This window comes from Staurois parvus, unplaced genomic scaffold (assembly GCF_062004578.1).
Source record: "Staurois parvus isolate SC_StPar_1 unplaced genomic scaffold, SC_StPar_1.0 ptg000897l, whole genome shotgun sequence".
NCBI lineage: Eukaryota > Metazoa > Chordata > Amphibia > Anura > Ranidae > Staurois > Staurois parvus.
In genome coordinates this window covers 240,101-267,375 of record NW_028318693.1, presented here as the reverse complement: position 1 = coordinate 267,375, position 27,275 = coordinate 240,101, and the positions used below count along the sequence as shown (strand labels likewise).

Here is a 27,275-nt window from a genome sequence, read left to right as displayed (position 1 = left end):
AATAGTGTCTCAAGGGCCAGATAAAGGCCAGCAAAGGGCCGCAGTTTGAAAACCACTGGTGAAGGCACTTGGAAATGGACTAATGAAAACATGAAAAGAAGAGCAGTTCACAGGGGACTGGGCACATTGGGACATTATTGATAAAACATGAATTATATTTGATTGAATTTGCCATATAGGTCTCTTTCACACAGGTGGCAGTCCTTATTGCTCCTCTGAAAAGCAATCTGTGGTGGATCATTTTTTAAAGGTGGTTTGCAGCCATTTAAAAAAATGCTGATCAAGCACCTATTTTTATCATGCCTAGGGGTCTACCACTGAAAACAATATCTATTATGGGGCTACTTACTAATATATAGCAGTTCTCAAGATTATTGTGTAGCTGCCAATGCCTTGCCTCGTTCACACAGCTGGTTGGGTCCTTCTAGTGAACTTGGTGCAAAGTTATTCTCTTGGACAAAGGAGCATTATTTGGGGTCTACTTATAAATCATTCAATGGAAGAATGACAAAACATTCGCCCAGACTGCACACATTTCTTCCATATTTTCTTCTATACTATTATTATTATTATTATATAGTATTTATATAGCGCCAATAGGTTTGCTCAGCGCTGTACAATAAAGTTGGGGGGACAGAACATGAGACAATACAGTAACAAAACAATACACGAGAGGTTTGAGGGCCCTGCTCTTTCGAGCTTACAATCTAGGAGGGAGGGGGTAGAAGTACAGGAGAAAGTGGCTGTGGGGGATGGAGTGGTAGGAGGAGTGGAGGAGATCAGCTGTTAGGTGAGGGTGGGGTAGGCTTCCCTGAAGAGGTGGGTTTTCAGGGAGTGCCTGAAGGTGAGGAGGGTAGGTGACAGTCTGATGGGTTGGGGTAGGGAGTTCCAGAGGATGGGGGAAGCCCTGGAGAAGTCCTGCAGTCTGGCGTGGGAGGTGGAGACCAGGGAGCTAGAGAGTAGGAGGTCTTGTGAGGAGCGAAGATTACAGGTAGGGTGGTATTTGGGTATCAGGTCGGTGAGGTAGTTTGGGGCAGTGTTATGAATGGCTTTGTATGTCTGTGTTAGTAGTTTGAATTTAATGCGTTGGGCAATCGGGAGCCAGTGGAGGGAATGACAGAGGGGGGAGGCAGAAGTGGAGCGGTTGGTAAGGTGGATGAGTCTAGCCACTGAGTTCAGGATAGACTGAAGCGGGGATAGCCTGCGTTGGGGTAGGCCGGTGAGAAGGGAGTTGCAGTAGTCCAGGCGTGAGATGATGAGGGAGTGTACAAGTTGTTTGGTGGTGTCTGGGGTGAGGAATGTACGTATCTTGGAGATGTTGCGGAGGTGGATCCTGCATGAATTTGCTAGTGATTGGACATGAGGTTGGAAGGAAAGGTTTGAGTCCAGGGTGACACCTAGGACTTTGGCTTGGGGGGTGGGATTGATGGTGGCGTTGTTGGTCGTGATGGAAAGGATGGGGGGGAGGGGGGAGAGCAGGGAGTTGAAAGTGGAGAAGACCTGGCGAGGACAGGTGGAGAGGGTGTTAATGAGAGTTACGAAGTAGGCCTGCTTGGCGGCGTGGAGGGAGGAGGTGTAAGTGAGGAAGGCGGATTTGTGGAGAGAGAATGCTCAAGGGGACCTGGTTTTGCGCCATAAGCGCTCCAGCGCGCAACTGCGTAGTTTGAGACATTTAGTGTGGTCATTCTGCCAGGGTTGAAGCGGTCGGGGTCTGATGTTACGTGTGGTTAGGGGTGCCAGGGTGTCTAGGGCAGCTGACAGTAAGTCGTTGTACGTAGTAGTGGCCAGGCCAGGGCATGACAGAGGGAGGATGCTGTCGTACAGACGGTCAGCTGCCGAGTGGAGGGGGGCCGGGTTCAGGTTGCGGAGCTTACGGCTGGTGATGATTTGACGCTTTGGGGGGGAAGTTAGAGGATGGGGAGACAAAGAACGTGAGGAGGTGGTGGTCAGAAAGAGGGAAGGGGATGTTAATGAAGTGGTGGAGGGTACAGAGGTGGGAGAAAACGAGGTCCAGGGTGTTCCCATCGGTGTGGGTGGAGGACTGTGTGCACTGTGTGAGCGCGAAAGAGGAGGTTAGGTGGAGGAGTTGGGAAGTAGCCGGGTTGTTGTCGTTGATGGGGATATTGAAGTCCCCAAGGATGATGGTCGGTAGCTCAGAGGAGAGGAAGAAGGGAAGCCAGGCGGCAAAGTCGTCCAGGAAGCGGGATACGGATCCAGGAAGCCGATAGATTACTGCAATCCTCAGAGGGTTGGGGGAGAAGAGCCGGATGCAGTGCGCCTCGAAGGAGGAGAAGGATAGAGAGTGGAGGTTAGGGAGGACCTGGAAGGTGCAGTGGTGACAGGAGCATGCCAACCCCACCATCTCTACGACCACTCGATCTGGGTGAGTAGGTCCAGACGAGGCCTCCATAGGTGAGTGCCGCAGGGGAGGTGGAGTCAGTGGCTTGGATCCAGGTTTTGGTGACCGCTAGGAGGTTGAGGGAGTAGGAGATAAACAGGTCATGGTCTATACTATGACTTCCTATGATCATCAGCTCCATTCAGGAGCAAAAATGTGGTATATTTTCTGAAATACTGCAATCAAATAATATTGGCATCTTGGCCACTAGATGGAGATGATGGTCATAGGAAGTCATAGTATGGAAGAAAACATGGAAGAAGTTTGTGCAGTCTGGGCGAATGCTTATGACATTCATCCAACAAATGTTATGTCTGGAAGAAAAGAAATGTATTTTTCACAGATGGAATGGCTTCACAGTAACAGCTGTGAAATTGTGGACTAGACTTCCTCAGGGGATGATTCCAGCCAGCGCTGTAGACTGATAAAAAAATCTTCTAAGCACACAAAGTAAAACCGGGCAGCACAGTGGCTAAATGGTTAGCACTTCCACCTGGCAGTACTAGGGTCATTGGTTCGAATCCCAACCACAGCCTGGAGTTTGCATGTTCCCCCTGTGTCTGCGTGGGTTTCCTCCGGGTACTCCTGTTTCCTCCCACACTCCAAAGACATGCTGGTAGGTGAATTGGCTTCTGTCTAAATTGGCCCTAGTATGTGTATGTATGAATGTGAGTTAGGGACCTTAGATTGTACACCCCTTGAGGGTTAGGGACTGATGTGAATGTACAATATATATGTAAAGCGCTGCGTAAATTGACGGCGCTATATAAGTACCTGAAATAAATAAATAATAATAATATTTAGAAGTAGGAACAGAGTAGCTTGTTGATCCAGGGAATATCCTATTGCCCTAGGGCCGGGATCTCCAAAGGTTTTACAGTAGGAGGGCCACAGCATATTATATCATATTTTACAAATATGTGCATGCCAGAAAAAAAATCTGTTTTATAAACTGAATCCCCCCTTATATCAGAGTCCTCCATTTACATCAGGTCCTCGTCAGTGTCCCACCTCACAACAGATTTCATCAGAGTCCCCCTTACATTAAGATCCCTATCAAATTCCTCCATTTACATCAAGCCCTTATCTGTGTCCCCCTTTATACATGGAAAACATACTGGAATGTCCCAGAACCCCCCCCCCCCCCCAGCTCCAGCATACCTTGGACTTGGGAGTCAGCCAGTAGATGAGGCAGAGGAGCGGCATGGACATGAAGATGGTGCAAGCAATGAACAGCTTCCAAATCATATTACTCCCCCTCCAGCCTGAGAGCTTCCCACTCCAAATGGAGGACAGGACCTGCTGGCAGATGGGATGTGCCACAAACTGGAAGAACGGGACAGGAAAGAATCAGACAAATCACAGTGGAGACCACTGACCAACCTGGAGCAAAAGGAACATGTTGGAAATTGTGAAAGTCTACACATAGCCAAAGCTGATTTCCCAGTCCTGTGTGATCCATCATTTCCCCCCACAGTGACGCTTTATTTACAAATGGAGTTTGCTGCAAACTCTGTTGGTGAGATCTCTGCACACTCTATGGCTCTGCACACTTTGTGAGAGGTCCCCACCATCCCTGTGCTTAGTTCCCGGGTCTGCACACCTGCTATGCCCATTATGAGGGGTTCCCACCATCCCTGTGCTGAGTTCCCGGGTCTGTACACCTGCTGTACCCATTATGAGGGGTTCCCACCATCCCTGAACTGAGTGCCTAGGCCTACACATTTGATGTGCCCATTATGACAGGCTCCTACCATCCCTTTTGGGGTTTTTATTTCTATATTATGTAGCAGGAGGAGCTTCAGCACACAAAGGTGGGTTGGGACATCCCATGTGGTGTGGGAACACGTATTCCCAGGTGGAGAGGAACTGAGCTGTGAATTACGGCTGATGTTGGGGTGTCCATGTAAAAGCCAAGGACTGAATCAGCTCAGCAGGCTCCACTTATAATCCACACATCACTGGATTCACCCTATAGGATGGTTGCGGTCACATGACTAGTTTTGGGCTGCTGCGAATGGCCGGGTATTTTACGTCAACAGGAATAATTAGAGGAGACGTTACCCTCTTCTGTTTGTGGTTTACAGCCAGCCGCAGCCTTGCCAGGTTGGGAATCCCTTCCTCGAAGGCCTGATTGTCCACCTCTTCCTCGTCGCTGTCATCTCCGCAGTCATTCAGCACCGCTGTCACTTCGCTCTGATTGCGGCACATCCCCAGCAGCTCCACCGCAAACTCCTGACAGAGGTCCTCCAGGGACAGGTACTCCGGCTGCAGAGTCACAGAATTAGAGACATTTTATTTCCATGAACCCCAACAATTAACTTCTCTTATTTTCTCCCTTTTGGTCTGTTAAAAAATATGTAAACGTAACATTTCATATTCCTGATATGTGCCTGCTGTACCAAGTATCCTGTTCTCCTTTGTGTGAAATCCCTTGAGTTCTTGCCAGTCCCTCTGCTTTCCTATTAAAAACTGACCACACTAAGCATGAGAGCACACTTAGCCTGCTCTCCTCCAATGATCAGAATTGTCCTGACCCCTCCTCCCCCCTGCACAGCCAGTCATTGGGAAGATCAGTATGCTGCTGTTTCTCCTCCCTCAGCTCTTATCCAGAACAGCAGGAATGTGATCACTTATAAAAAAGGGAAAAAAGGTATTTATAATGTTTTTTTTATATCTATACACAAATGTTTTGCATTTCATTTCTATTATAAACTAAATGGGTCATTTTACAACAAGGTGATCATTTACAATCACTTTAAATTGAAAGTGTTTTGTTATATCTGTGTAATAGGTGCAAAAAATTCTTGTTGATACTTCCAAACATCTTGTCAGCCCGTGCTGCAGGGATCGGTTACATTGTTCCCAGCTCTCACTGGATCACCTCAACCGAATGGTCTGCTGGCTCCCTGGTGCCAGGGTTCGGCATGTGGTGGACGGGGCTGATAAATTACCGGGAGGGGCTGGGCATAACCAGCTGTCTTGGTCCATGTTGGAACCAATGACAGAATACACAGTGGTGTATTTAGCCCCCCCGCCCCATTGAGTGAGTTAGAGAGTCAATAAGTGTGTGTATGTATGTATGATTTTCTCTCTCCCCCTTTCTTTCTCTTCCCTCTCTCCCCCCTCCCTTCTTCCCTCTCTCTCTTCTCTCTTCATGATCCCCTATTGCCCGGGGGCCCCATGAGTTGTCAGTCCGCCCCTGGTTATGGCCTAATTTACCACCCCATTTTTATGAATTTTTACATTTGTGGCTTATTAAAAACTCTTTTTAATCCTGCACTTAGAAGGCGCCTCTCCTCTTTTCTTTCCTATCATGCACATAGAGGTGGCTCTCTCTGGGATGGCTGCCACCTAAAGCGGTTATACAGTTACGGACTTTATTTGGGACTTGCAGATTTTTTTGTATGTTTGTTCTAATATCACTGGAGATTAGCCAACAGTGCGCTGAGAGTTCTTTACTATATTCCCACAAAGACTTGCAGCTGGATTTGCAGCCAAAGGGGGTCCTACAAAGTATTGTCTCCGGGGGGCTGAATACAAATGCCGACACACTTTTCACATATTTGTAAACATTTTTGAAAAACCATTTATCATTTTCCTTCCACTACACAATGATGTGCCACTTTGTGTTGGTCTATCACATCCAATCCCAATAAAATACATTTACGTTTTTGGTTGTAACCAGGGGCGGATTGACAACTCATGGGGCCCCCGGGCAATAGGGGATCATGGGGCCCCCCAGGCAATAGGGGATCATGGGGCCCCGTGTCCTTGCCCAAACTCAAAAAACTGAAAAAGGTACCAGGGGCATCTCATGGGGCCCCCTACTGACCCCGGGCCCTCGGGCAGTGCCCGAGTTTCCAAATGGTCAGTCCCCTGTTTGTAACATGACAACATGGGGAAAATGTCAAGGGGTATGAAGACTTTTCAAGGCACTGTACACAGAATATAACTGGATATAACATTTATAGGTAAAGTTGATCCAGGGAATATCCAATTGCCTCTCGGGGGATCAGGAAGGAATTTTTTCTCCTGCAGGAGCAAATTGGGTCATGCTTTGCTGGGGTTTTTTTTGCCTTCCTCTGGATCAACTGTGGGTGTTGGATTATAAGTTTTTTTTTATGGTGGAACTGGATGGACTTTTGTCTTTTTTCTGCCAGACTATGGACCACAAAACACCTCCCCTCTATGTTATGAATATAGGGAGTGGGGGAGGCGTTCTGTAGTCCTCTACCAAGGTGACTTTTCCATAGTTACAGTACAACCAGTGACAGATTGCTGTCACTGTCAGGATTACTTCAAATATAACTAAAGGCAGAACCCCCTGTCAGTTTTTATTGCTGTCAGTGCCCTGTTAGGGAGATTCACCCTCTTTATTTGTCCTGTTTACCATTATCAATGAAAGCGAAAATAAAGAAAAACCCAAATTTTGGGTTGTCCCCAGAAAAGCAATAGAGGGGAAATCTTCCAATGGGGACACTAGTTCTGAAGACCTGATGGCCCCAAGAAATTCCCATAATATGCAGAGATTTCCTCTCACTTCCTTTTCAGCTATGGGAAGTGAAGGGAAATCTGAAAAATGGGACACAGATGGCCAAAAAAATCTGACAGACATTATAACCCTCCCTTGCTCTATCACTTTTTCAGCACATGTTTTTTTTAATAGAACGAAAAAGTGCGGCCACTCGGCATCTAGGCCCAGACGCCGTGAGGCCGCACATTTGCATTCGGCCGGCACCAAGAGGTTTATTTTATGTGTATTAGCGTAGTGGGGGGGGGGGTGTCTCCAGCAGCCCTCCCTCCTGATGGCACTGTCTGCTGGAGTGAAGTTTGAATACCTGTGTGTCTCTTTTTACTAAATGTAGATTGCCCCGCCCTGTGTCATTATGCAGGGAGGGAGGATTGTCCCGAGTGTATATATCCTGTATCTGTGTTCAAATAAACTAGTCTTCCTCCTGGTTTACTTCAAGAGTGGTGTCGTCTACTCTTGTATGGTCGGCTGTGGTGTCTGTTGACGGTGTTCGGACGGGGGAGCGGTATTCAAACGGAAGTACTCGAGTGCAGTCTGGGTCAGTTCCGTTACAGAGGCTGATGACACCACAGGTGTGTAGACTCAGGAATTCAACACAGGAATGGTGGGAACCCCTCATAATGGGCACAGCAGGTGTACAGACCTCCGGTATCAGTGCAGGGATAGTGGGAACCGTTCATAATAAGCAGAGCAAGTGTACAGACCTTGGATATCAGTGCAGGGTTGGTGGGAACCCATCATAATAGGCAAAGCAGGTGTACAGACCCTTGAAGTCAATGGATGGATGGTGGGAACCCATCATAATGGGCACAGCATCTGTGCAGACCTAGGAACTCAGCCCAGGATAAACAGATATCCAAAACCTTGAATATGCCAATCAGTACTGTTCAATCACTTATTAGGAAGTAATAGATTCAGGGATCTCTTGATACCAAGCCAAGGTCAGGTAGACCAAGAAAGACTGCAGCCACAACTGCCAGAAGAATTGTTTGGGATACAAAGAAAACCTCAGGAGAAATACGGGCTGCTCTGGAAAAACACGGTGTGGTTGTTTCAAGGAACACAATACTATGATACTTAAACAAAAATTAGCTGCATGGTCAAGTTGACAGACAGAAACCTTTACTGTGCCAACGCCACAAACAAGCCCGGTTACAATATGCCCAACACCTTGACAGGCCTCACTGGGCTTTTATTGAGCACAACTGTTTATCTGTGTTTTGACCCTTCCTCAACTTCCTATAACTAGCCCTCACAACGGAGAATTTAGAGGGATCCCCTGGCTGACATAAGGAGTTGCCAGAAAAGGAAAATTATGGTAAATATCTAAAGACAATTTTCCACTTTCCTTGCACCAGCCTACTATGGGATATAGGAAAATAACATGGGAAACTTTGATAATCACCACAATATACCAAAAGCCAGCACTATGCCAGGCAATAACTAGGCTCAAGCACCTAGGGAACATTCTGATCCATTTACTACCAGCAAAGAGGACCAGCTACCCATGAGAGGCTGAACTGGGCAGGGGTGGGTAGCAGCACTCTTCAATTGGAGTATCAGGAGTGTCTATAGGGCAGAAGAATGACTAGAGGGTCAGTGGGGGGTTGAGTTGACCTGTAGTAGGCTGACATTAGGAGGGCAAGGAGAGTGCTTTCTTTTCTAACCTTTAATTGTTGGAGTACCTTATCAGTTAGCATAAAACCTCTGGAGAGCAGAGCTGACTACTGAAGGTTTGAGCTGAAGTGTCAGTGGTGGGAATGTGTAGGGGAAAAGTGACCAAGCTGATTGCATGCTCAGCATTACAGAGAGGTTCCACCACTCCAATATTCACTGTTCCCCTCAGCTGGGGAAATAGGAAGCCATCCATGCTTTGTATAAACTGTATATAGAATACAAGAATGACTCCAGTGACATCAGCTTCGTTAATCAAAGTTAGACACATCTGCCCTGATGCCCCTCATTAGGAAAGTGAAAGGTGTCAGCAAAACTGGTTCCTAGGCAGGCATTGGTGCCATACAGTGTCTGTATGAATGAAGCTCGATGAATTTAAGTGATATCATTGGAGTGTGGCTCTTGTGAACTCTGCATTCTTAGCTTTGTTATCAACCCATGTAATGTGTGCACACCTCATCAGAGATTAGTGTACTTTCTTGCATTTGTCAGGATGTTTATTAGGTAGGGGGAGCTTGACCCACCCAATACATTACAATGCTATTTGCAACATTTAAGACACCTCATTGCTCTAACTCAAGCAGTGATATCTGTGAGAGAGGGATGGGTAGACAGCAAAAGACAGTTGGCCTACATGAGCAATAAGAATCCTAGAGCACTGACTTAAACATGATGACTACTGCTTGCAAGTGCCACTAAATGTCCATACAACTATCCCCAACATTGGCAATCTTTGTAGACACATAAATAAAACAGTGTTACTATAGCAGACCTTAAATTCTGGTTCTTTCCTGGAAAGACGCTTGAGCTCCCGGCTCAGCTTAAAGGCCCTCAACATGGCGTCTTCACTGGCGATGGACAGGTAGGCCCTGCTGGCTATTCCTTTGTATGTGTTGATGCGGGACAACGAGAATTTCAGCAGGTCATACTTGCGTCCATTGCTGCACTCCAGGCATGCGCAAGAGATCTTATGTGGAGTTGTAATGATATGGCCTTTCTTCATCAACATCTCCACAATCTCATAGAGGTCCTTTTCACAGGCCAGAGTCAGCGGGGTAACCCCAGGAGCAAAGCGGGAGTTGTCTATGGAGTTGTCAAAGAAAGCCAAGGAGAATGACTTTATGTCCATTTTGATCCCTTTCTCCTGGTCCAGGCGGTCCAGCAGCATTTTAACCACATGTGGTTGATTAGTGTCAACGGCCACCAAAAGCGCTTCATGGATCTGTCGGAAGTCAAACTTTACACAGTGCAGCAAGGTCTTCATGATCTCTTCATTCCCCGTCCGGATGGCGAGATTGAGAGCTTCCCGCCACGACCGATCCTCGCTGTCATCCAGTTGCCGCAGGATCCCATCACTGACCTGTAAAAGCTGCTGGACTTGGATGAGGTTACCATCATGAATGGCATTGATGAGGGACACTGGAAACTTGAGCTTCTTGTTGACGATCTCCCTCCAGTTGGCTGGCTAAGGAAATGAAGATACAGAATGTGTTAATAACCAGTCATAGACACTTTATAAAGGTTAGCCATTTACCTTTAGGAAGGCTGGGTTTGTTGAGTTAAGGTTGGCCATATACTTCTAAGAAGGATGGCTTATTGAGTTAAGGTTGGCCATATACTATGAGGAAGGTTGAGTTTGCTGAGTTAAGGTTGGCGATATACTTCGAGGAAGGTTGGCTTTATTGAGTTAAGGTCGGCCATATACTTTGAGGAAGGTTGGGTTTGTTGAGTTAAGGTTGGCCATATACTTTGAGGAAGGTTGGATTTGTTGTGTTAAGGTTGGCCATATACTTTGAGGAAGGTTGGATTTGTTGTGTTAAGGTTGGCCATATACTTTGAGGAAGGTTGGGTTTATTAAGTTAAGGTTGGCCATATACTTTGAGGAAGGTTGGATTTGTTGAGTTAAGGTTGGCCATAAGCTTTGGGAAAGGTTGAGGTTGCCCATACATCTCGTATTCTGATCGTACAATCCCCTTTAGATCTACCAAACAGTGTGTGAACCTACCTGACTGGACACAAATGAAATGCTTTGTTTAGGCAGAGCTTAATAAGATTGTATAGAGATAGTAAAATCAGACTGAAACGTGTGGCCAGCTTTAGGAAGATTCCTCTGAGGCCCCAAAGAAAAACAAGAAGTTACCAAGATTGATCTACTCGCCCCCACCTCCCCCATTGTGTGGCTTCGCCTGGTCGCATCACTCCTCTGTGAATGAGAAACTGCAAGTCCCTACAGCCTTGGTGGCTTTCGGCTTGTAGTTCTCAATGAACTACCATGGCGCTGTGGTAGTTCATTGAATCTTCCTTTCAGTATATCGGCTTGCTCATACATAGCGTACGGGCAAGCAGATATAGACAGATCTGCAGGAGACCTGCATGGCACCAGCGATCTGCTGATCTCTGTTGCAATGCTTTACAGGTTTCTGTAGCAAAAATATTAAATGCTATTTTTTTTTAATCTGCAAAGAAATGTGTATTTTTTTTTTATCAAAAAGTGAACTTATCCTTTAAGGTGTGTGAAGGCCAGCTTCTTGGATAGTGGATATGGCACTTACATGTGCTATTGTGTTAAATAATTCTGTTTCACGCCTTTCTAGCACTTACAGAGGATGTCCATTAAAAGAACAAACATCTATAGAGTGCTTGTGGTTTTTCAACATCTCCATTTCCCAAGCAGACATGGATGGGCTCATCAAATATTAAACACATTGTTGGGTTAAAAAGCTCTGACAATTACCCACGTGTGTGTTTTTTGACAAATTTCATTACATTACACCAACTGCCATCCCACTGTCTAATAAGAGGAGTCCTCTGGCCAGTTGGGGGACTCTGATTGGACAGTGGAATGGCAGATCTAAAGGTGGACATAGACCAAAAGTTGGCTGATCCAGCAGGAACTGATGCTGTCAGAATACAATGTCCTGACGGGGAGGATTCCTTCATCCACCTTGCATGTGTGGATGGAGGAATCTGTTAGTTTTTGTTCTTCAGCTCACTGGCTGTGTATGGCCAGCTTTAGCCCCAAAGTGAAACTCATTCAGAGGCACACAAAGCAGGATATTAATCCCAATACAGGAAAACAAAGGCATCTTGCAGAGTCTACTCCATGGAGTGATTTTTAAAAGTTTAAATTTACATTCAGGTTCAAATTAAAGTGTATCTTAACACAAACATGTAATATATTGAGGCTTACCAGTCCTTAGATGATTTGGTTGTATTTGTTTCCTTTTCCCAGGCTTTTTTATTTATTGATCCTGCCAGTAACACATTTCCTATCCTAGAGTGACAAAGCTCACGCACAAAACACTGTATCTATGGAGGAGCAGCACTGTCACCCCAGGATAGGACGACAGAATACCTTCCTTCTCCTCATCTCCGTTATATAGGGATCAGGTGTTTTGTAGTTCACAGAAGAATATGGGAAAGCAATGTCCTGACTGCATTAAATTGTGATGAAAATTTATCACATTAGCAGGGGCGGACTGACAACTCAAGGGGCCCCCGGGCAACAGGGGATCATGGAGCCCCTGTGTCCTTGCCCAAACTCAAAAAAGCCTATGAAAAAGGTACCAGGGGCATCTCATGTGGCCCCCTACTGACCCCGGGCCCTCGGGTAGTGCCCGAGTTTCCAAATGGTCAGTCCGCCCCTGCACATTAGGCAGGAAGATGCAACGATGTGCTCAAAGCCTCCAGAGATCTAGCAGTACCTGGTAGTCAGCTCAGGCGTGAGCAGGGATAAGGTGACACATCTATAGAGACGTTGACACACTAGATGTGAACGTGACTAAACTATGCAACACTCCTGGGGATAGAACTCCCACATCCATTATCTCTAGCAGTGATCGTTCATGTGAATGATCTGATAATGAAAAATAATGTTTTACGGATGATTAAATTACAATATTAGGTGCTTATATGCTAATGTTGGGTTCTTTATATCGTATAATAACAGGTTTAGGGCAGCACAGTGGCTAAATGGTTAGCACTTCCGCCTGGCAGTACTAGGGTCGTTGGTTCAAATCCCAGCCACGGCACCACCTGCCTGGAGTTTGCATGTTCTCCCTGTGCCTGTGTGGGTTTCTTCCGGGTACTCTGGTTTCCTCCCACACTCCAAAGACATGCTGGTAGGTGAATTGGCTCCTGTCTAAATTGGCCCTAGTATGTGTATGTATAGATGTGAGTTAGGGACCTTAGATTGTACACCCCTTGAGGGTTAGGGACTGATGTGTAAATACATTTGCTTGCTAGACTTTGCAGGAAGATGTTATTGGAACAAATTATTGTTGATGTCTCCTGGTTTTACAGTGTGGAGAGAAAATCTCCATGTTTTTCGGTGAGGTATTTGAGAATATGGGTCTTGGTCAAGCTGATGTGTTCCAAAACAACATAAATTAATATATCTGGTAACTTATAATGTGCTGCCTGTGCAGATTCTTAGGCCCCATGTACACGGGACACTTCTGAACGATGGAAACTGACTGCTGGAAAACGTAGGTTAAAAAAACATCTGTTTAACCGTGTTTATGCGCGTTTGCGTTTAGAAGTGTTTTTAAAGATAAGGACAGGAGAACCTCCCAAATGCCCAGAATGCACTGAAAAGTGGTAAATTATTAACTATTTCAGACTGTTTCAGAGAAATACAGAGAGTAGAAGCAGAGACAGCAGGATGTGTTGAGATAATTATGTGGGACTTGCTCATTAACATTTCTTTTGTTTCCAAGGTGTCTAGTGGAGGGAGTCATTAAGGCCACCTGGCAGGGGGTCTGCAGGAGGAATTTGAGGTGTGAATGGTCATTAACATATCTTTTGTTTCCAAGGGTGGGAGAGGTCTGAGGTGTGAATTGTTCATTACAATGTGTGACAAGCTTGGTAGGAACATCCTGTGTTCAGTGTTTTGTCCATCTGAGTACCTTGAAAACACTTTGCATGCATTTTTCATGAAGAAAAAAGGCTCTCGACAGCATCGGGAACTGGAAGAGTTAAAAAAATTCAAATACTTATAAACACGATTTGCTGCATTTTGCACTTGAAAAGCTGATAAAACTGACTGCTGAACACACGTTTTCTGCGTTCAAAAAAACGACTGTAAACTCAAATGCCTGTAAAAGACTGTAAACGAAGATGTGTACATAGGAAAACATTAGGGAGAGTTCAGGGGCTGCTGAAAAAAACTCTGAACAGCTCCTGAACGTCAGTTTATCAGCTGCAGTGTACATGAGCCCTTAAAGTGGAACTTTATGTACAAAACAAAAATGGGTGACCAGGCAGGATGTTTAATGCATAAGAGACATGTTTGTCTCATGTCCTGTCTATCCACCTCTGAACAGTGAGCTGGACACGCGAAGCTCACTTTAGAAATTCGACACTACTGGAGCTGACCGCACATGCGTGGGAGTGATGTCATATTGGCCCGGCCAATGAAAGTGGCCAGTGCTCCATTTCTGGAAGCTGGCTGCTAGAAGAAGATGTCAGTGTCCAGCGGGGAGGTGAGCATAGTTTCGCTTTAAAGTAGTTGTAAGGGTAATCTGTTTATACCTTAATGCTGTCTCTGCATTAAGGTAAATAAAAAACTTTCCAAAGCTGCTTCCCCCAGTGCCCCCCTAAACACTTACCTGAGCCTGATCTCGATCCAGCTCTGAGCGTAAATGAAAGGAGCTGAGTAAATGAAAGGAGTAAATGAAAGGAGCTGTCCAGTGCTGATCTTGCTGCGCAGCGCTCTATGGTCAATTTCTAGCAATTCAATACAGTCAAAAAATATGTGCCCATGTACTGTGCCACCCTGCTAGTAAGCATCTGTGATATCAAGGATATGGGCTGAGACATCTATGGCTTTATTATTCCACGGTATTGAGCTCTGAGATATTCTACGGTGCTGTACAGAGAACACTGAGCCAGTCACATCAGTCTCTGTACCAGAGGAGCTTACACTCTAATTTCCCCTCCCCCACAGTCACACACTATTATTATACATTTATATAGCTCTGACATATACCACAGTGCTGTACAGAGAACACTGAGCCAGTCACATCAGTCTCTGTACCAGAGGAGCTTACACTCTAATGTCCCCTCCCCCACAGTCACATCAGTCTCTATACCAGAGGAGCTTACACTCTAATGTCCCCTCCCCCACAGTCACATCAGTCTCTGTACCAGAGGAGCTTACGCTCTAATGTCCCCTCCCCCACAGTCCCATCAGTCTCTGTACCAGAGGAGCTTACACTCTAATGTCCCCTCCCCCACAGTCACACACTATTATTATTATACATTTATATAGCTCTGACATATACCGCAGTGCTGTACAGAGAACACTGAGCCAGTCACATCAGTCTCTGTACCAGAGGAGCTTACACTCTAATGTCCCCCCCACAGTCACATCAGTCTCTGTACCAGAGGAGCTTACACTCTAATGTCCCCCCCCCTCCCCCACAGTCACATCAGTCTCTGTACCAGAGGAGCTTACACTCTAATGTCCCCCCCCCCCCACAGTCACATCAGTCTCTGTACCAGAGGAGCTTACACTCTAATGTCCCCCGTCCCCCCCCCACAGTCACATCAGTCTCTGTACCAGAGGAGCTTATGCTCTAATGTCCCCCCCCCCACAGTCACATCAGTCTCTGTACCAGAGGAGCTTACACTCTAATGTCCCCCCCCACAGTCACACACTATTATTATTATACATTTCTATAGCTCTGACATATACCGCAGTGCTGTACAGAGAACACTGAGCCAGTCACATCAGTCTCTGTACCAGAGGAGCTTACACTCTAATGTCCCCTCCCCCACAATCACATCAGTCTCTGTACCAGAGGAGCTTACACTCTAATGTCCCCCCCCCACAGTCACACACTATTATTATTATACATTTATATAGCTCTGACATATTCCTTATACATACTATACAGGGTATACATGGTGTGCAGGAAATGATTTATGCTTGAGACTTTTCAGCTGATGAGGAACTACAAGTCTCAGCATATACTGGAAGCTCCTTTTAGTCTGGGCTGTGTAGGAATATCAGTACATCTGTCCATTGTACATGGAGGAGAGATGGTTTGATACTTACTGTTAGGTGCTCCATGTCTCGGGTCCTGTGGCGTGGCGCTCCCTTTCCTCAGCCCATGTAGGTGTCTTGTCCTCCAGCACTCCTCTCAGTCTCACCCTCCGCAGCTGTCTGACACTCTCTCACCTGCACTCTGTTTCCAGTGCGAGATCTCAGGGGAGCGTGTCGGTCATTATGGAAAGAAAGCGAGTTTCTCTTCTAATCAGTGGCCCCCCAGGACAGCCTTGGCACGATAATTAAATGTGTTTGTCTCTCGGTGGTGTTTTTTCACTTTGTCTTTAACTCCTGGGCTACCAGAGGAGAGAGGAGTAAGTAGTATATCCTGGAGGCTGGAACAACAGGTGAGCAGTGAAAGGGTTACACTGTGCGTTTTCCTCTCCGGGTATTTCTGTACATAGGGAGAAGCGGGGAGGGTTAATATCTTCACACGCTATTACTGTTATTTATTAATACAGCTCTGACATATACCGCAGTGCTGTACAGAGAACACTGAGCCAGTCACATCAGTCTCTGTACCAGAGGAGCTTACAGTCTAATGTCCCCCCACAGTCACATCAGTCTCTGTACCAGAGGAGCTTACACTCCAATGTCTCCCCACAGTCACATCAGTCTCTGTACCAGAGGAGCTTACACTCTAATGTCCCCTCCCCCACAGTCACATCAGTCTCTGTACCAGAGGAGCTTACACTCTAATGTCCCCTCCCCCACAGTCACACACTATTATTATTATACATTTATATAGCTCTGACATATACCGCAGTGCTGTACAGAGACCACTGAGCCAGTAACATCAGTCTCTGTACCAGAGGAGCTTACACCCTAATGTCCCCTCACAGTCACATCAGTCTCTGTACCAGAGGAGCTTACACTCTAATGTCCCCTCCCCCACAGTCACACACTATTATGTTTATACATTTATATAGCTCTGACATATACCGCAGTGCTGTACAGAGAACACTGAGTCAGTTACATCAGTCTCTACACCAGAAGAGCTTACACTCTAATGTCCCCCCAAAGTCACACACTGGAATCCATCTGCCCTTAGCTCAGGCATGCAGGCAGGAGGGTGTGCTCAGCTGAGAAAACCCCTCCTCCCCTCCTGGGATGTATGCCATCATTTGCCTAGGCCTGGGAAGCAGGACGTAAAGGAAGAAATTAAAACAAAAAAGTTAAAACAAGTAAATATGATATACTTCCTATCTATATACAGAACTAATGCCAGCAGCATAAGGATTAAAAATAGTCCATGCTGATTGAGAGAGTGGAGTTGCACTTTAAGCCCTAGGTATGGGGACAGCCTGGCAAGAGGACTCCCCTCAGGTTGGAGAAGGAAACCGCCCAATTCAAAGTGACTGCTAGGTCAAGCCAGGGATTATCTGGTCCATAGAGATCACCTGGATGTCTCTCACCAAGTCCAGGCACCATAAATAGAGAGGTAGGCTGAAAAGGACTATGACAAGAGACTATGAGAAGGAGAGACTTAAGACTGGAGGGTCCAAATCCTGATGGAGAAAAAAATGGGAAAATCCCTGACAATTAAAGAAGGGTCCAATGTCCCATGGAGTGTAGCCATTTTAGTAAGAATTTAAAGCAGAATTAAAACCCAAAATTTTTTTTGTTTTGTATAGAGTAAATAGAAAGGTTATAACCGCTGTCATTTTTGTTTTTTGCCTGCAGTCTGTGTCCCGCTGAGAAGATTTCCATTGACTTCCTGTCCCATAGCCACAACAGGAAATTTCCCATAATGAGGGAAATCCTGGGTGTCACTAGGGTCACTAGAACTAGTATTACCATTGGAAGATTTCCCTTCTATTCCAGTTATGGGTACAACTCAAAATTTGGGATTCCCTTTCACATTCATTCTCCTTGATAACAATCACCGGAAAAAATTGGGAGAGTGAATCTCGGTAATGGGGATACAGACAGCAATAAAAACCTCACAGGTGTTCCAAGTTCTCTCTCTGCACTGTCCACAACCAAAACAAAAAGTTTTGCCTTTAGTTCTACTTTTAGTTGAGTAGCCTTGCGCACTGGTTGCCAAAAGCTACCATCAGTAGGCATATGCAAGCTCCTATCTGGTCGAAGCTTGCAAGTGTTCAGAAGGTATGTGACTGTAAAGGTCCAAGGACCCTCTCTGGGGACCCTCTATGAGCATCCCACAATGGGGATGCCGGAATGGGCACTAGGGTAGCCACAAGACACATGTTCCAAGAAGTAGAAGGTGCCTTTGAAAGACACTGAAGGGCCAGGTCCTTGTCAGGTTTGAGAACAGCAGAAATTAGTCCTAGCCTATCTTTCAGGTCAAAGAGTCCCTCTAGAGGGAAGAGTTGCTGAGGGGTACCAGGTACCACAAGGAATTCGACAGTGCCCAAAGATATAGGATTGTTCTGAAAGGGGGAGAGACAACCCAGATGATACATAACTCCAGAATCCGAGTCACCACTTGGTCAGGAACAAGATACCCCAGAGCACATGGAACTCAGGAAAACCTGGTAAGTTGTACTGCTTGGTGCAGTAGAACAAGAAAGGTTAGTGAGCGGCAACAAGAGATGCCAGACAGAAGGGGTTAACTTGTGGACTAAAAGGTGCAAACTGAGCATCCAAATGCCAGAGAGGCAAACTACCCAATGATCTCCCCAGATGTACAAAAAAAACCCTACTTGTAGAAGTGGGGATGCAACTTTATGCCAAAAGCTTTCCAGAGGGGTTATGTCCCAGTAACGGACAACAAACGGCTAAGAAATCTTGAGTGGACACGGTCCACATGGTCCAAGTCCCTATGGACAGATTACAGGTGTTGGGTCCTTCTAGGGATACCAAGCAAATTGCCCAGGAATAACTAACAGAGTATAGGCTGAGATTGCCCATTCCACTGAAGATGTTGCTTGCGCGTAGCAGTATACAACTAGGCCCAATGTAAGGCAAGGCCTCATGTACTCAGGAACCCAGGCAGCTGGTGCTCATGAGGGTTTTGGCAGCCAGAGGTGACCAGGTCAGTGTAGGTAGGTAGAGGAAATAGACTGAAAGGAAGAGATCCACATAGGGCTTCCTCCAGCTTCAATGGCAGGAAGGAGAGCATGGAGCCTACGCATGGGTCACTCCACCCAGCAGATGATGTTAGTGCTTGATCCCTCAGCCGTAACCATCACCATACAGGAAGGTGCAAACACCTAGGGCATTACCACCATACAACAGGCATATCACATATAATTTCCAGCCATACGCGAGGTCATCTAGCCATGTAGCGCAAAGCTACGCTAAGCTTTGTTTAGCTTTGAGGAAGGGAGCATGTCCCCCAAAACGTGTCAGCCTTCCAACCATGGCTAGATGAAATCGTTACGGCAGGAGACTATATGTAATTCACCTGTTGTTGCTTATGTCTGTGAGACTGCAATTGTCTTTTGTTTCGCGCTCTAGCACATACTCATAGGGGATAAGCTATTGGATAGCATACCCCCTATGAGTATGTGCTGGAGCACGAAACACATCAGGGAGGAGCTACAACGCTGTGACGTCACGCCGCCAAGGCCCTTTGCTGTTTCGGTGGTCATCTTACCTACACACGTGGTCAGTTGTTTTCTGGTTGTTTTCTATTGTACCTGTGACATGATAATAAAACTTTTGAAGCAGTATCACGCTATGCGGCATCCTTTTCTTGGACTCTTGAGGAGTCTAACCACCCACAGAGTCTCTTGATAAGGAGAAGGAAGTTGCTGCCATCTACAGTTTATCCAGGGAGGAATCCATACCAGGTTGTAGACGCCCCATAAGAGGATCCAGTTGACCTTTTGAGAAATTGTGTTCTCAAAATGCGCAATGCAATAGCGCATCTGGTGAGTGTGCAGTTCTATTATTTGATTTTCACCAGAAGATTCAGAAAGGGATCACTCCTAACCCAAGATCTTACATTAAGACTTCACATCTGCAAATTTATGTGGACTTTTTGGCACTTTATGCACTATTCTTCTTTATGTCATGTTTATTATGATGTTGGTCACTTTTATTCAGCACTTTTTACACTTTATATTTATGTATTATGGATTATTTATGATTCATATTGTTGGATGAGTTTTATTTGCACAATATTCAAAATAATGATTCTTATTGTTGGATGATTTTCCATTTTACACGATATTCATATTCAGCGCTGCACCTATATTTTACATTTTGATCTCAGTGGTGAAAAGGTGCCCAGCATTGCAAGCAGTGAGGTAGCTTCTGGGGCTTCAGCCAGCCCGTACTTATTCATAAAGTCTTCAGAGACAAGGTCACACCAGAGGTGTCCCTCAACTCTCTGCAGCTAACTAATACAATACTCTCTGGTCTGGAAGGTGCTGCAATGGAGATGCCAGTGCCCAAATTACAATCCAGGCTAGTCAGAAAAAAACAGTGCAGCGCTATAACATTACACAGTGTAAGCTGAAAAAAGACTGAATAATAATTCTCTATGATATTAATAAATCAATAAATCATTAATAAATAGGCTATCCTAAAGCATCAGAATAGCATCATATGATGTCCTCCCAGAACAAGAGAACCGCCTGCGCCTGTCATTACCTTCTATGGCGGGCGGGAGGCGGTTAAACATATCTAGTAAAAAAATTTTAAAAATCAAATTATTCATAAATTTAGGGCAAAATGTGTTCTGATCCATGTCTTCCCAATACATGTAAATTAATTGGTTTACATGAAAGTTATAGCGCTTACAAATGGCAGTATATATACTGGGATTTTTTTTTATTCTTACTAGTAATGGCGGCGATCAGCGACTTATGGCGGGACTGCGGCGGGCATTCTGACACTGGGGGGGAACTGACTTGGTGTCAGGACAAGATCTCTAACAAGCGCTAGTGCCTCCACTCAATTGGGGCTTGTGGATAACAAGTGAAATCCCAACTGAGAAATGTATCATCCACATAGACAGTAATCCACACAGCAGTGTATATGAAAGTCCATGTATTGTGGAAATCACATTCAGTGAACTATCCAACATAAAGTATTTTCCAAACAGGAACATTAACAGTCTTTTCTGCATGTCAAAGTGAGGGGAGGCTGCAACACTTACAGTTTGAGCTCTCTCTGCAGGAAATCCACACCCCTCACTTTTCCACAAGTGCTCTCGCTCATGACCTCATCCTCAGTGTCCACAGAGCAAAGCAGCCATATTGGAAAAGGGCAAAACAAACACTGCATAACAGAAGTATACACTGGAAAATGGGCAAAGAAAATATTATGTGTGTGTATTTTTGCACACCCGTGCCACCCTGTAGCAGTACTTCTGCTACAGGGAGGATGGGAAGCAGTTAAAGAACGAACGACAAACATTTTTTTTTTCCTTTTGGACAGAGTAATTAAGGGTTATAACCCCCGTCAGTTTATTTTTGCCAATGTGTCCCAATGGGTTGATTTACCTTCACTTCCTGTCCCATAGCTAAAACAGGGACTGAGAGGAAATCCCTACAAAATGAGGCAATTCCTGGTTGTCACCAGGGTCATCAGAACTAGCGCCCCCATTGGAAAGCCTCTCCTCTATTACTGTTCTAGGGACCACCCGAAATTTGGAATTTTCATTTACTTTTGGCTATAAGGGTAAACATGACAAACAGAGAGGGTGGATCTCCCTACAGGGGGCAAAGACAGCAATAAAACCTGACAGGGGGTCTAATTCATGTCCACGCTCCCTCTTTTACTGCACTGAATGAATGCAGGTCACCACTAAGACAAACAGAAAGCAAAGTTTTCAATGTGTCTGCATTTTACCGCAGCTCCTCTCCAAGTCATTAAGGTTTGGTGGCTGACGTTTGGCAACTCGAACTTTCAGCTCCCTCCACAGATTTCCAATCAGATTAACTGGAGACTGGTTAGGCCACTCCAGAACCTTAATGTGCTTCTTCTTGAGCCACTCCTTTGTTGCCTTGGCCGTGTGTTTTGGGCCATTGTCATGCTGGAACACCCATCCACGACCCATTTTCAATGTCCTGGCTGAGGAAAGAAGGTTCTCACCCAAGATTTGATGGTACGTTGCCCCATCCATCGTCCCTTTGATGCGGTGCAGTTGTCCTGTCCCCTTAGCAGAAAAACACCCCCAAAGCAGAATGTTTCCACCACCATGTTTCACAGTTGGGATGGTGTTCTTGGGGTCATAGGCAGCATTCCTCCTCCTCCAAACACCGCGAGTTGAGTTGATGCCAAAGAGCTGGATTTTGGTCTTATCTGACCACAACACTTCAAACCAATCTTCCTCTGCATCATTTAGATGTTCAGTGGCAAACTTCAGCCGGGCCTGGACATGTGCTTTCTTGAGCAGAGGGACCTTGCGGGCACTGCAGGATTTCAGTCCTTGTTGGCGTAGTGTGTTACCAATTGTTTTCTTGGTGACTGTGGTCCCAGCTGCCTGGAGATCATTGACAAGATCCTCACGTGTAGTTCTGGGATGATTCCTCACTGTTCTCATGATCATTGACACTCCACGAGGTGAGATCTTGCATGGTGCACCAGACCTAGGGAGACTGACACTTGTTTTGTGTTTCTTCCATTTGCGCATGATTGCACCAACTGTTGTCACCTTCTCACCAAGCTGCTTGGCGATAGTTTGGTAGCCCAGTCCAACCTTGTGTAGGTCTACAATCTTGTCCCTGACATCCTTGGACAGCTCTTTGGTCTTTGCCATGGTGGAGAGTTTGGAATCTGATTGTTTGATTGCTCCTGTGGACAGGTGTCTTTTATACAGGTAACAAAATCAGATTAGCAGCACTCCCATTAAGAGACTGCTTCTAATCTCATCTTGTTACCTGTATGAAAGACACCTGGTAGACAGAAATCCTGCTGAATGATAGGGAATCAAATCCTTATTTCCCTCATGAACATGCAAATCAGCACATAATTTGTTAGACATGAGTTTCTGCTGAATTTTGTGTTGCTATTCTGTCTCTCTGTGTTACAATACACTGAACATTCGATATTTAGACCGATCATTTCTTTGTGAGCGGGCAAACATTCAACATCAGTAGGGGATCAAATACGCATTTCCTTCACTGTATGTATGTTATTTATTACAGGTACTTGTATAGCACTCTCAATTCACGCAGCTCTGTGCATATATATTATACATTCACATCAGTCCCTGCCCTTAAGAAGCTTACAATCTAAGGTCCCTAACTCACATTCATACATACACATACTAGGGACAATTTAAACAGGAGCCAATTTACCTACCAGCATGTCTTTGGCATGTGAAGAGGAAACCGGAGTACTCGGGGGAAACACACGCAGGCACAGGGAGAACATTCAAACTCCAGGCAGGTGATGCCATATCAAAGGACAAAGGTATACCGCAAACAATCCAGATCAATCCACGACAGGTGCAGACTCTGGCACACCACCACGCACGATTCAACAGGAAAAAGGGTCAGCCGCACACCGGAGGATAGATGAATATAGTGTATATTTATAGATCCATAGGACACACAGAACACCAGGACATGAATACAGAACGCGTTAACGCGCTTCACACGATCTTGTGCTTAATCATAGCCAATTATAATTAGGCACACGATTGTGTGAAATGCGTTAAGTCCTGTATTCATGTCCTGGTGCTTTGTGTGTCCTATGGATCAATAAATACACACTATATTCATCTATCCTCCGGTGTGCGGCTGACCCTTTTTCCTGTTGCAGGTGGTGCCATAGTTGGGATTCAAACCAATGACTAGTGCTGCTATTCGGAAGTGCTAACCTCTTAGCCACTATGTATATCCCCACATTTCAGTAAAAGCAGTTAGTGGGTGTAAAGATTTATTAGAAAGTTTATACATTTATCCTTAGAAAACTATTATAGTAAAACATGAATAAAAAGACATTCCCGATTGCAGCATGGGCAGGTGAGTGACAGGTCCACTTTATATTTTGGCCAAGAATTCAAAGAACTTAGTGCAAATACATTTCCAAGAATCTATGCAGTGGCTCCAGTTGGCAGTGTATGACGTTCCAGACTCATGACATAGCGTTTTGGTGGCCAACATGGAGCTGCAAGAGGTTTGACGGCAGGGCGCCTCCACTCTTCACGGCAAAGATTCACTCTCCACATGTGCTGGCGTGTTGTTCTATCTCACTGCTCTGGAACCGGAATGCACACAGCGGGCATGTGACCCAAGACTCCTGAACATCCTGAATGACCTGGAGGCCGTCCCAGGAATCGTCGTCTGAAGACAATAAGACGATGTTGGGTGGCTGATACACTTCCCCACAGCTAGAGGCGTGAACAGGAAGGACATCGGCAGGAAAGTACTCTGGAAAGGAAAGGAAAAGAATACGACACACTTACATAACAGTCCAGGATGAAGGTCATGTGATACAATAGAAGCTTCATCTATAAGAGGTGCCATCGGGGTGTACAAAACAATTTAAAATAGAACTCCAGCCAGATGCCAACCAGACCCTCCCCCCACCTGAAGTCCCCCCATTTTTTTTTTAAACCTGCTATACATACCTTTTACAGTCTATCTGGTCTGATGACGTCACCAGCACTTTCTCTGTGTCAGGGATCCTGTTGGCGTGCAGCCATTCAACAGCAACGGATCCCCTCGGGCCGTGGCGGTGCGAATGCGCAGACGCATATGGGAGCGCATGCTCAGTAGTGCAGAAACTCGTGCATGCGCAGTAAACGTACACGTCACGCCAGGCGGGCTATTTAAACCTGCAGAACAGTAAAATCAATGCCTTCTGGCCTACAACGTTCCTGCACATATTACCTGATCCTGTTGCCTGTATTCTGATTTGCCTGAGTAAGAAAGAACTCCTCCTGCACCGACCTCGGCTATTCCTGACCATCCGCTTGCCTGCTCCCTTGTACTTGATCTGCCCGCTTGATACTGACCCGGCTTGTCTGACTCTGCTGCATCTACTTACCTGTACCTGGCTTACATCCTGACGGCTGCCATACTTACCTGCCGCTGCACCCACGGTCCTGTATCTGGCTCACATCCTGACGGCTGCCATACTTACCTGCCGCTGCACCCACGGTCCTGCATCTGGGTCACATCATGACAGCTGCCATACTTATCTGCCGCTGCACCGACGGTCCTGCACCTGACCTGCATCCTGGTCACCGCCATACCTGCCTGCTACCGTATCCACGCTCCTGTGTCCAGTCCCAGTCTGCATGCTGATTGCCACCATACCTGCCTGCTGCTGCACCTACGTTCCTGCACCCACACCGGGCCTGCACCCGGATCTCCTGGGTCTCCAGCTACCTGCCGCCAGCTCCAGATCCACCCGGCACTCGTGCCACTCCTGGCTCTGCGCCCTCTGTTCCCACTACCTGGGGCTCCGAGCGGGAGTCGTAAGAGGACGCCTTCTCTCCACGTCAGGCTCCCCAACCAGGTATGTGACACTCTGGCTGTAGCATGTTGAGCATGCTCATGTAACAACATGCGATCTTCGCTTTGTCCTGGAGTGCTGTGAGACCAGTCTGTGTGAAGAAGCTTCCTCCAGGAAGGTGCGTCAGTGACAGGATGGATTGGCAGGTAATGGGCAGAATGGTGCAAGTGTCCTTCTGCCCAAAGAGGACCTCAGGCATTGGACTGAGAAGGAAGCTGGAAAATTGCTGATACAAAGAGATCATCTGAATGCTGCATCCCAAGTCCAGGCCCCCCAAGAATATAGGAGGAGGCTGAAGAGGACTGAGAAACAGTGAGAGAAAGGGAGACAAGGTTAGGAGGGCAATCGCTCAACACTTTACACACTCCTGATGGGGAGGAATGAAGAAACTCTCTAACAGGTTCCAATGATCCACAGAATGTCAACGTCTTTAGAGAAAATTTAAGTGGAGTAGCCTCACCCGCTAAGGCTAGGTTCACACTTGTATGGCTCTATGGGCCGTGTTTTGCATGGGCACGGCAGTCCTTTTCTAATGGGCTGCTGAACCTCCTGAAAATGCAGGGAAAAGGTCCCTGCACCATTTGTGAAAACACTGCCCACATGGAAACCACAAGTGCAGTGCAATTTCCAGTGCATAGGGATGCCATTATGATTCATGGCACCCCCATTCATCTCCTGAATGGCACCTTGTTTTTCTATGGGGGTGGCTGCAGCTGCAAGAACAGGTGCAGTCCCGCAGCAGCAATCACCCACACAGGTATGAACCTAGCCTAAAGAGCTACCATTGATGTCATCTGTGAGACCCTATCTGCTCAACAAGTCTTAGGACCTTCAAAAGGGATCTGACTGCAAGGGACCAAGGACTGAATCAGAGACAGGGACAGGGGCCATAAGCCTGATTTGAGTACAGACCTCAGGAGGGTCAAAGATAGACTCTGCCTGGCATGGTGCCCGGGGTGTGCTTAAAGCCCTAAATAATGAAATTCAAAATGCTAACATTGACGTACAAAGCTGTTCATAATACTGCACCAAACTACCTCCCCGACCTGATATCCAAACACCACCCAAAATGTACTCTCCACTCCTCACAAGACCTCCTACTCTCTAGTTCCCTGGTCTCCTCCTCCTATGCCCGTCTCCAGGACTTCTCCAGGGCTTCCCCCATCCTCTGGAACTCTCTACCCCAATCCATCAGACTGTCACCTACCCTCCTCACCTTTAGGCGCACCCTGAAAACCCACCTCTTCAGGGAAGCCTACCCCGCCCCCTGTTAATTGCCGATCTCCTCCGCTCTTCCCACCACTCCATCCCCCACAGCTATTTCCTCCTGTACCACTATCCCCTCTCTCCTAGATTGTAAGCTCCAAGGAGCAGGGCCCTCGAACCCCTCGTGTTTTGAGTCGTATTGTTACTGTACTGTCTCCTGTACGGTCTCCCATTGTAATGTAAAGTGCTGAGCAAACTATTGGCGCTATATAAATCCTGTATAATAATAATAATAATAATAATGGAGTACAAATAGCTAAGTCCTGAGTGGACACAGAAGTCCTTGTAGACATGAGGGAGGATTCAAATGCAGTATTCCACCAACATTCCAAAATATAGTGAAACACACAAGAGGGAAAACTCCATGGGACTTTTTGGGCGAAGTCAAAAGTACAAATATATAAAATGCAAATGCTAATCTTTATTACAAACAAGGTAAAAAGACCAATAGGTCAATACAATAGTGTCATAGTTGAGTTACATAAAATTAAAAACCTAGTACAATATGCCGATACAGATATCCTACTAATCTGTATAGCGCCACAGAAAACTGCCAGCAAGAATACAGCTTGGTCAATGTTGGTGATCAAAAGGTACGGCCCTACGCGTTTCAGAAACAATATTTCCTTCTTCAGGGAAGAGGAGGTTATATCAGATATTGTACAATCCTATGTCAATAAAAACAGTAGCAAATTTATGCCATCTTCTGCCATCCTTCAGGTGTTCTACAGGAAGGGGCATCTCCTGACACACTACACACTTTCGGAGTCTGTGAAGTTAGTGCCTGGTGTATACCGGGTGGAACCATCAGCAACTGGATGTTGTGTGTAGAATGTCTGCCATACAGTTAGCCGAAAAGGAAGACTCTGACAATGACAATCCTATAACAACAGGGGTCCTAAGTTCCAGATTACAGGTGCCAATTCTTGCTGGGGATACCGATGAAACATCCAGAGAACTGCTTGGGA

At 46.0% G+C, this 27,275-nt stretch overlaps 2 protein-coding genes across 2 annotated transcripts in view; both read right to left on the bottom strand.

The window, feature by feature from the left end:
- Positions 1-15,681, bottom strand: part of LOC149442244 (short transient receptor potential channel 2-like) — a 62,736-nt gene extending 47,055 nt beyond the window's left edge. The window contains exons 1-4 of the mRNA XM_089656309.1: positions 15,667-15,681; positions 9,379-10,071; positions 4,463-4,666; positions 3,560-3,724 (exon numbers count right to left, since the gene is read on the bottom strand). Of these exons, the coding sequence (XP_089512435.1) occupies positions 3,560-3,724; positions 4,463-4,666; positions 9,379-10,071; positions 15,667-15,681 (1,077 nt within the window). The remainder of the gene's footprint in view (positions 1-3,559; positions 3,725-4,462; positions 4,667-9,378; positions 10,072-15,666) is intronic.
- A 7,759-nt stretch (positions 15,682-23,440) lies between these two features.
- XNDC1N (XRCC1 N-terminal domain containing 1, N-terminal like) overlaps positions 23,441-27,275 on the bottom strand; it is a 39,747-nt gene continuing 35,912 nt past the window's right edge. The window contains exon 10 of the mRNA XM_089656310.1: positions 23,441-23,951. Within this exon, the coding sequence (XP_089512436.1) occupies positions 23,737-23,951 (215 nt within the window). The 3' untranslated portion in view covers positions 23,441-23,736. The remainder of the gene's footprint in view (positions 23,952-27,275) is intronic.